The sequence below is a fragment of the Silurus aristotelis genome (assembly GCF_946808225.1).
Source record: "Silurus aristotelis genome assembly, chromosome: 22".
NCBI classification, from domain to species: Eukaryota; Metazoa; Chordata; class Actinopteri; order Siluriformes; family Siluridae; genus Silurus; species Silurus aristotelis.
The window spans coordinates 17,008,911-17,018,993 of record NC_139595.1 but is presented as its reverse complement, the minus strand read 5'-3'; the positions used below and the strand labels follow the sequence as shown (position 1 = coordinate 17,018,993).

The following is a 10,083-nucleotide window of genomic DNA, read 5'->3' as shown; positions in this document are numbered from 1 at the left end:
AGTAGGATATTTGACTTTGAACTGTAGTTAAGTTAAAGTAAATTCTCCCTGAAAGAAAATAGTAAAGTACAGATGTGCAAAAAAAGCTACTTAAGAATACTAACAAATTAAATTTTTCTTTGTTACTTGGTTCCCACTGTAAATTTGGCACCATGAATGAGGATTATAGTCCTCATCGATACTATATTTGGAACAACCAAGATAAAAAAATAAGTCTGTTTTTCCCACAATGGTTCAACAATAATATTACTCAGAGTTTTCTTATGTCTACCTGTCATTCCACCAGCATGTGTTATTGTAATGGGGGTCATCCCTAATGAGGCCTTAATACTTCTTATTGACTTACTAGATTTTAGGTCTCTTTGACTATAGTTTTACAGTTTGGAAATTGGAGTCAACGAGACAGCAGGCAAATTTACATTTTAACAATTTATTCATGATATCTTTCCCTCTGGTATTTTTCCTTACGATAAATCTTATAGCAGTTATGGTTTATGAGGTGCTTGATGACTGTTTTGGACTTCACCATATTGTGAACATGTTGTGGAAAAGGTACAATCTTTCTGACTGAAGGAGTGGCAGGAAATATTAAGTATCCAGGTGAGAGCCGGTAAAGTTGGTGTATTGCTACACCTAGAAACATGTTCACGTGTGTTACAGGTGGACATAAGGAAGGAAGCACGCACGTTTTCACCAAGGAAACGAAAACCACAAGATAACAATGTGAGCCAAAAAAGAAAATGCTGAATCAGAAGACAGGAAAGGGATGCAGACAGGGTTAGGGTTAGGGTTCAGGTCATCCTCTTGAATACGGACTCAACGTGGGATTCTATTTATATATTTCTAACCTCGTAGCTTCCTTTGTACGATGGCTCAGATGTAACATGTCCTCAAATCTCGTATTAACTCTCCAAAATCTCTAGTTTCCAACAAAAAAAAAAACCCCAGATGAGACGTATAGATTTACGGTATATACCGTAAATTTCGTGATAAATATGCAAATGAATTCAATTTTATGTATTTATGTATTAGTAGGAAATAAAACGCTGACAGCATCTTTAAAAGCACTTACAATAGCAAAAATTTTAATCAGAAAGATTAATATATAAATATTGTTTTTTTTTTTTTACTCAGAACATAAAGAACATAAATATAAGCAGTTTTTACCCTTAAAAGACAAACAGCATCACAAACTGAGATAATATATAAGAAATACATCACTTGAAGGTATGCTTTTATAGGGAAATAATCAATCACATAGAGTAGAAATACTGATCCCACCCTAATGCTGATATCATAATTTTCCTTTAACAGCACATTCCAAAGTGTTTTATTTTATTCTGTACCATAGCAGTTGACCATCAATTCCATTTTTATTATTTATTTTAAAATATTATTCAATACAGCATAGTTTTTATCTATAAAGAGTTACACGTTAACGTCACAGAGCATCCATGAAGCGAGTCATTTCCTGTTTTCTCATTATTATGCTTTGATATTTGATATGCTTTGATATATATGCTTTGATATTTATCATTATAGCTTTGATCCAAGTCTTTAAAAATGTGTCTTTAGGCATTGAAAACCAAACTCGGAATCCAGGCGTTACTTCCGTGCCTCGTTCCTCTACCCGTCCTCAGATCGACACAAAGCTAGAAGAGCCATCTGAAGATCACCTTTGAATTCTTTCTATTAATTAGAAGACAGAATTGCACCATTATAATGCAGTGTATAGTACAGATCTAGCGGTGTGTGAGGTGTGTGATCGGACCTGTAAAGTGTAATAGAGGGACTGATTGGTCAGCTTGCGGAACTCGACCCTGATCCTCAGGAGGTCTTCTTCGCTCCGAGCCACCATGATGCCACGCACCACAGCGTTTTTCTGACACATACACACACACACACACACACACACACACACACACACACAAAAACACACACTATAGTCAGTCTATAACTGCTAAAATCGTAACGAGTGTAGATAATCAGCCGCCTTACCTTCATGCAGGTGTGTAAGCGCTGGGCCAAGAAGAGCGGTGTGTTTTGGATCGTTTGAACTGCACAGACAAATGAGTTGAATTGCACACACATTTTAACATTGCCAGTGTTGTCACATGCCTTGTTCTAATGCAGGGGTCACCAACCTTTTTAAAACTAAGAGCTACTTCTTGGCTCTCACAATATTTATCAACAATGATTTAGCAAAGTAGGAAACAGATAAATACTGTATCAGTATGCAAAACAGTATGCAAATCTCTGCAAGTATTTACATTTTTAAATGATCACTTCTACAACATTTTCACTAGCCACTAACAATTTTTAACAAATCATTACGTTGCATCGTGATTGGACAGATAATCAATTACGTAACATACAAAAATTAAGGTGGAGACCAGCTAGCTCTAATCTAATATGGAACATTTGTCAAAGTTTTTTTTTTTATATTGTAATTTTCAATTTCACACCAATGCAAGTGTGATTTAAAAAAAAATAGCAACAAAAAATTCGATGCACCTTACTGGTAAGTGGCGCTATGGTGAGCTATTTTTTAGAAAAGGCCCGCGGGTGACTCATGTAGTCCTTGCGGGCGACCCGGTGCCTGTGGGCACCATTTTGGTGACCCCTGCTCTAATGTTTCTAATATGTGAATGCTTTTAATGTTTCTATGCACCCAGACTGTTTCCCCCCCACACCCCGTCTTCCTGCTCTACTGTATTCATGTCCTGTTATTACTGTGTATGTCATACATGAATCTTATGCTTTTAGTCCATTTTCTCATTATTTTCTCTATTAGTTTCTCTCTAGTCTATGACATTTGCATATGCATATATATTCGCTACATTCTGAAACACATAAATAAATGAAAATTTGTTTTCTCACCCAAAATCAGCAGACCCAACCGCATGTCTCCTGAGAAGTTTTTCTGGATGGTTTTATCCACCGCCTCACCTTTCTGAACCTCGAGCCTAGAAAGCACTAGCGGAAGACAGCTAAGTCAGACTGGATGCGGTTTAGTGCTTGAGGATGAAGATGTGGATGTGGATGAGGATGAGGTCGTACCTCTGTTGAGATGGTCAGAATTGCGTGACGTGAGCACCTGAATCCAGGTCTCAGGGTTAGATTTCTTTCCAGCGACAGCGTCTGAAAGTCCCTAAACACATTGTTCAGAGCTTCCATTGTTCACAACTCTTCCATTAAAAACAAAGCTTACCAGGAAGCTCTTGTAAACATGTTAAGATATAGCGAAGCAAAGATAAAGACTCACCATGACGTCTTGATCAATGAGCTTATAATCAATCTTGCCAAACATGTTCATCTCCTCCTTCTGTTGACACGACAGACAAATCCCATCATTCCGTTCCAGCATTCCTTCAAATGAGCTTTAAACTTTAACTCTTTGTTACCTTCAGTATTGCCAGCACCAGTTTGGTAAATTCTTTACTCGTCTCACTTATCAGGTCGTTCTCCAAATAACGGCCGTACTCTGTGGGCCAGAAGGAATGCTAGAAAGTTCTGCAATACTACAATATTTAAATCTCTATTCTGATTGGCCAGAAGGTGTTGATTTAGTTTTTATAATAGTAGATTGGACAATAACGCGGACTGCAAGAAAGTTCATATTTGAAACTCGAATACATGCTGGTTGTATAATTGACTCGAATGGCGAATACTTTACTTTAGTACTTTAAAGTTTTAGTTTTAGTACTTTAAAGTTAATTAATGAAAAAAATCTATCATTATTTATAGTAAAAGTAAATCTGCCTAACTGTTGATATCTCGTGTAAGGGTTTTGTAACAATCTGTAGGTTTTCTGCTCCTGGAAAGTCTTTAATTGACATGCATTGTCATGTCAAGGAAAGACTTTAATAAAACATTCAAATAAATAAAAAATAAATATAAAAAATGTAACATTTTGCCACTGAAGTTATCCAACATTTCAGCGTGTTCAGTTAGAAAAAAATGATCAGCTACATAGTTGGAACCATAACTTTTCTTCATCACACAGTTCAGTCATTTCTTATATTAATCTACCAGCACATCTACGCAAGTGCTTTGTTTTTTATTTACTACATGTTATTTCTGGACTCCGTCACTGTTCCCCACCTTCGCGGTACGCTATAGTGATATTTCGGAGTTGGTCGGATGATCTGGTGCACAAGACCTCCAGAAGCGCTTCCTCGTCTGTCCCGAGACCCTGCAAGCATCAATTTTTAAAACAAATCTCTATTTATGTAAGATTCTAACAAAGCAAACCCAACGTGCACCATCAAGCACCTTCATCCACCACACCAACTCAAGATTCAAGTATGTGTATACACATATATATATATATACATAGGCACACACACATATATCTACATACCTATTATACACATACACAAATACAGCAAAATAAATAGAAATTAACAAATACAAATAAACAAACAAATCACTAATAAGTTACATACATATTTTGGGGTTTTATTTTCTATTTCCGTTTTTCAGCAGATTCCAGAAAGGACCACATTTTGTACAATTGCAGAGAGTATCTTACTTTATCTAATTTTGGATATTGTATATTTTCTTTAATACACTAAATATACGTAGAGTAAAGATCGTTTTGTAAGTGTCTTTTTTCAATCAGTCGTATTTCAATGTAATGAGAAATTTCTAAATGTATATATACATAAAGTAGGCTTTGTACAATAGTCTTCTCCTCACAAATAAATAATTTGTCTAATTTACGTTTGGTAATAGTATCTCTACTGCTTTTTTTATTTGTATATTTTTACATTTTAAATTTATGTTAATGGAGAAATAAATCATTGTGCTAAAATCGGACAAAAAACTCGGCCCTGGACCGGTTGAATAAATATAATTGATTAATTAAATATAGATAAATATAACAGTGATAATTTGTATCAATAAAGATTTGTAATTATTGGCAAATTGCTTTGGTTAAAAGAAAAAAAAAATGCAAAATTATTGGAAAATCATTTGGAAAAAAGCGTCTCTGTAGTTAAGCAACCAGCAAAACACCGCTGCATCATTGATTAATTTCTTATAAAAGCACATCCCTGAGTGTTTTACTCCTTACATGATGTCTGAAAGCTCACCTCCATGGACTGTCGAAGGCGATGGGCATCAAAGCAAGCCGGAGTCATCATCAGAGCAAGCAGGAGCTCCTGCATGGCTCCTGACAGGCCTTTCTTCAGAGCTGCACTGAGATCCTAACGAGAACAAACACACACAAGTAAACGAAATTATAATAATACAAACCCTTATGTCTCGATATATAAAAGATTAAGAGACTATGAAGAAAGGGATATCAGTGCATTAACACTTATGAAAAAAAAAAATCATGCTTGGACCTCAGATATTAAATATGAGACCGATAATGTTTACATAATTCAAGATCTGTAATAATAAATAATCAATAAATAAAAAAATATAATGTGTAATTCATTAGCATGCATTGTAGATAACAAGCTCAGATATTAGCTCCACCCCCCAGACAAAAAAAATGAAATAAAAAGTTAGCTCTGTAGTAAATTAAACATCTGTGTTTAATTATATCAGCATTTTTATTCACTTATAGTTAATATACTTTATAGCATTTAATGTTCAAAGATTATAAAAAACAAGCAATGTTTACTGATCAACAACTTCTTCTCGCAGGTTGTAATGCTACCAAGAAACCCGTCTGACCAATCAGATTGGAATGTTTGAAAGTTCAGAGGTAAAGCCGTACTACCTTCTGAGTTTGGTTTTTGTAGGCCGAAGCGATGCCCTGTCTTTGGGCGTTGGTCCTGTTGGTTAGGATCTTTACCAGGGTCATGACATCAGCATCTATCACACAACACACACAAAAACACACATCAAGCTGACAGCTTATCTGGAAAATAATAATTAGCACAACATTAATACAATCTAAACATTCATTAGCTGAATGATTAGCTGAATTAGCATAATTGTACTTTTCTGATCCAGAGCCGTGCAGATCTGACGTGCATCCATGACCGGATCGAACGGCAGGAACGGGCGTACGGTCCCAAGAGTTCCCCACCACATCTGAAACAAAAGAGATGTGTGAATAAATGAATGAACGAACACAAACCTGTTCGAGCATTACAGTGGCCCTGTGCACCAAGCTAGCTACTTGAAGATATGCTCTAGATAGCTTGGAACAGGAGATCTTTAGTGGCCTGCTCTAGACTCCTGGCATCTTTGGGATGAATTGGAAAGCTGACTGCACATTAGGCCTCCTCATATCACCTACATCAGTATCTGACTTTACTAACACCTTTCTGGCTGAATAAACACAAATCTCAATGAGGTTAATGAGGGACAGAATGTGGAATATGATGCTTAAAAAGCACATACGAATACTATGGTCAGATGTTCACAAACGTTTATCTCTTTTGAGTGTATGGATATGTGTGAAATGACAAAACTTATGATTAAAAAAATGAATAAGTATTTGAATTCATAAACAAATAGCAGGAAAACAGGGTACATACAGACTGTTTGTTTGGAAAGTACTCAATGGTAATCGGTTCATGTTCCATCTCTGAGAAAGAAGCCGAGTCGTGCCGTTTGCTAGCATAAACAAATGAAAGAAATCCAGTTAACAGGTTTCAAAGAAATCTTTCAAACAATAATGGCATATAAACAAAGTTGTCTTTACTCCAAATGCATCCAAATTGTGTTTCATTGTGTTTCAACCTGTGCTTCGGACTACAAGGCTAATATAGCTGAAGAGTAAGCTACGCTAGCTACCAGCGGTACAAGTAAAACAACTTGCACTTAAACATAATAGGAAAATAAATGAAAATTTATGTTTTAACTGGGACGGATTATTTTTATTTATTCCTTTTTTTTTTTTTTTAATTCGTAGTTATTTTATAGGTTATGAAAGGCTAGGTGTGTGAAGACCTGTTTCACCGAGCTACAGCGACATCAATAGTGAATTTTCCTCACAAAAATGTTTTTTTTGCATTATTTGTTTGCAGAATTTATTTGGTTTTTATTATTTTTTAAGAAATGCTTCATACTTTTCTCACTTCCCAAGATTCAGTTTTCATGATTAGTTTATTTGTATCCAACCTTGATGCCATTTTTATGCAAATTTCTCACTTGATTTAAAAAAAACAAAACAACTAGATTTATTATTTTTTTTATTAATTTTTTTGTCATGTGAATTTTTTTCAAAATGACTTGTACATGTGAATAGTTTAAAAAAAAAATTGTTTTTCATTGCAATGTCTTTACTTTTCTTGATATTTTTAAAATCATTACTTATTAAGGTGTGTATTTATATAATCAGGTTTCAGTCAGGTTACTGTGGATTTTGCTGTAAGGTGTCAAGAAGGTGCACCTGGTACTAACAGTAATCACAATATTGTTGAAAAAAATTATCTTTGACCTTAGATTTTCCTCACAAGTTATGATTTGTTTTGCTTTATTGGTTTGCTTTATACCTCAGCACTTTTTATTTAATAAGAAACAAGACTTCCTACTTTCTTAGGTACTTGTAATGAGAAAATGGAAGTATAGAACCCGTTTTATAGATATTTCACAACATTAAACTTAACTACGAGATGCTTTTTAGTTCACCACGGTTGTATAGAGTGGCTATGAATCTGATAAAAAACATATCTGGATGGTTTTTTTTCACGATTCTGAGAGAATTTTCTGCTTTTGGAAATCTAAATAAAACGAATCTGCATGATGTTATGCAGTGTGCAGTTTCCATATGACTGGATAAACAAATCATTTCTCAGATGAACTGCTATATACTACGAATTTCAGACGTAAACATGGATTACAAACTATGTTTCCCAGAAACCCACACTTTGAAATTATTATTACTCTCTACCATGTGTTTATTATAAACACATGGTAATAAGAATATTCAGAAAGCTTCCCAGCATATTCGGCTTCCACCAGGTAAATAGTAACTAAATGACAGGGGCGTGTTTGATTATATCCATTTTTTTGTATCCCTCGTTCTAGGAGTCCAGAAAAAATTAGGAATGTAATTAAAAGGAAAAAAAACTTTCCCCACAGTTTTGATATCAACAAAAAGATCTATCTATCTATCTATCTATCTATCTATCTATCTATCTATCTATCTATCTATCTATCTATCTATCTATCTATCTATCTATCTATCTATCTATCTATCTATCTATCTATCTATCTATCTATCTATCTATCTATCTATCTATCTATCTATCTATCTATCTATCTATCTATCTATCTATCTATCAATCATCCTCTTTAGCATACCTGTCCCCAAAAAAATAAATAAAATAAAATGATGAATAGAAATAAACCCAGCAGGTTACTTACTGAAGAATATGACGGTGGAGATTTTATCCTCAGGGGTGTGTGAGTGTGTGTGTGTGTGTGTGTGTGTTTGTGTGTCTGTTGGACTTCACTCCAAGCACTCCTCTTCCGTTTGCTGATAAGGGCGTGATGTACACTCTACTGTTGTCAAATATTTTCTCTCGTCTTCGTCTATTGGCCGAACGGTTGGCCGCGGGCCAAGTCATACAGAATAGACATAGTCATTGTGCATTTTTTTTTTGTCTCACAAAAGACCCACCCAGACACAATTGTGTTTGGAACAGACAGTAAAAAAAAAGATCGGTGTCATGTAGACGTACAGAATGAAGAGGAGTTTGTATAATCCCACTCCCACCCACTCCTAAAGGAATTAATCCACCCCTACAGGCCTGGTGGTGTTTTTCTTTCTTTTTTGGACAGTTTAGTGTCGTGATCTCACACAAACCAGCCATTAGGGTTGAACAAGCCAGTGCACTCTTAGTGCCGGTCCCAACCCCGGATAAATGTGGAGGTTTGCGTTAGGAGAGACATCCAGCATAAAAAAATCATGATCTACAATTTTATACCATATCGGTCGAGGGTCTGGTTACCAACGACCGCCACAGATATCGTTATCCAACAGGGTACCGGTGGGAATTCGGATACTATTGGCTGAAGGATGAGATGGATAGGAGAAAGACGTCTACAGAGATGGCAGGGAAAGGAGAAGTGAAGGAGAGTGGAGGTTTGGGTGGGCAAAATGTTGGTACTCTGACTGGTAAAGGGAGAGAGATAGCTGATATGATGGAGAGGAGAAAGGTAGATATGTAGAGTGTTCAGGAGACCAAGTGGAAAGGGAGTAAAGCCAGGAGCATCGGAGGGGTTTAAACTGTTCTATAATGGTGTGGATGGAACAAGAAATGGTGTAGGGGTGATTCTGAAGGAAGAGTACAGTAAGAGTGTAGTGGAGGTGAAGAGAGTTTCTGATAGGGTGATGAACGTGAAGCTGGAAGTTGAGGGGGTGATGATAAATGTCCTCAGTGCTTATGCTCCACAAGTGGGCTGTGAGATGAGAAGAAGGAAAAATACACAACATACAGCGACATGTGTTCATTTGTTTTCTCCCCATTTGTGATTATTTTTACAATTCTTTTTCCGGACACAATTCAATTTTTCACGATTCATCGATTGTCGTGATTATCGACCACATACTTTTTCCCACACATGATTTTCATGATTCGTTTTATTTTTATTGAACCTTCTTCATTTTTTTTTTTTTTTATATCTTTATTTTTACATATGAACTATTGCAGGAACATGGACGTGTGCCTGTTAAAACATTGAGCACAATGTGAAGACTTCCTGGAGACTTCCCATGATGTCACATGCTCAAACTCCAGCAACCTGGACACGTGATCTGTCAAAACATTCAGCACAGTGGGGAGAATTAATGGCGGGATAATGTAGTGATGTCACATGGTGACAATGAGCACGCCCTATAGAATATAATTTCCACAGCCCCTGTAGTAGTTCCCCCTCTGCCACCACAGAGGGAGCCACCACCCGAGTTCTGAAACTCTTCGGGTCAAAGTGAACTTCCTGTTTTAACAGTACTTATACAATGCTCTTATTCCATGATCTATTGTGTATCAATTCATGGTGTCATAAAGGGAGGAATTCTTTGTATGGGTTCTTCCCTCGTAAGAACCCGTGAACAGCAATCAGAGTGAGAAGGCACCCACCACCGTGCTTCATTCGGCTGCACAGGACTCG

General features: G+C 36.2%; 1 protein-coding gene across 2 annotated transcripts; it reads right to left on the bottom strand.

The window, feature by feature from the left end:
- Positions 1 to 1,057: 1,057 nt before the first annotated feature.
- anxa14 (annexin A14) lies at positions 1,058 to 8,464 on the bottom strand. 2 transcript variants are annotated; one of them, XR_014530876.1, is made up of 14 exons: positions 8,335 to 8,464; positions 6,501 to 6,579; positions 5,958 to 6,051; positions 5,735 to 5,829; positions 5,097 to 5,210; positions 4,105 to 4,195; positions 3,405 to 3,484; positions 3,266 to 3,325; positions 3,061 to 3,151; positions 2,881 to 2,976; positions 1,999 to 2,057; positions 1,772 to 1,882; positions 1,550 to 1,689; positions 1,058 to 1,497 (listed from the first exon to the last, which is right to left on the bottom strand). XR_014530876.1 is itself a non-coding variant. In XM_083526048.1 (13 exons), exons 2-13 carry the CDS (start codon positions 6,546 to 6,548, stop codon positions 1,627 to 1,629), a joined length of 1,002 nt encoding a protein of 333 aa, XP_083382174.1. In that variant the 5' UTR covers positions 6,549 to 6,579; positions 8,335 to 8,464; the 3' UTR covers positions 1,058 to 1,626. The 2 variants fall into 2 exon arrangements, 1 of the variants encoding a protein (XP_083382174.1); XM_083526048.1 differs by having other exon boundaries at positions 1,058 to 1,689.
- Between the last annotated feature and the right edge of the window lie 1,619 nt (positions 8,465 to 10,083).

Excerpts from the sequence above, each read along its gene's own strand:
- anxa14 (XM_083526048.1), bottom strand. The coding sequence starts at position 6,548 with ATGGAACATGAACCGATTACCATTGAGTACTTTCCAAACAAACAGTCT. Across the intron at positions 3,152-3,265 it reads TCATTGATCAAGACGTCATG|GGACTTTCAGACGCTGTCGC; the intron begins GTGAGTCTTTAT and ends CAATGTGTTTAG. Across the intron at positions 2,977-3,060 it reads TTCTGACCATCTCAACAGAG|TGCTTTCTAGGCTCGAGGTT; the intron begins GTACGACCTCAT and ends GTCTTCCGCTAG.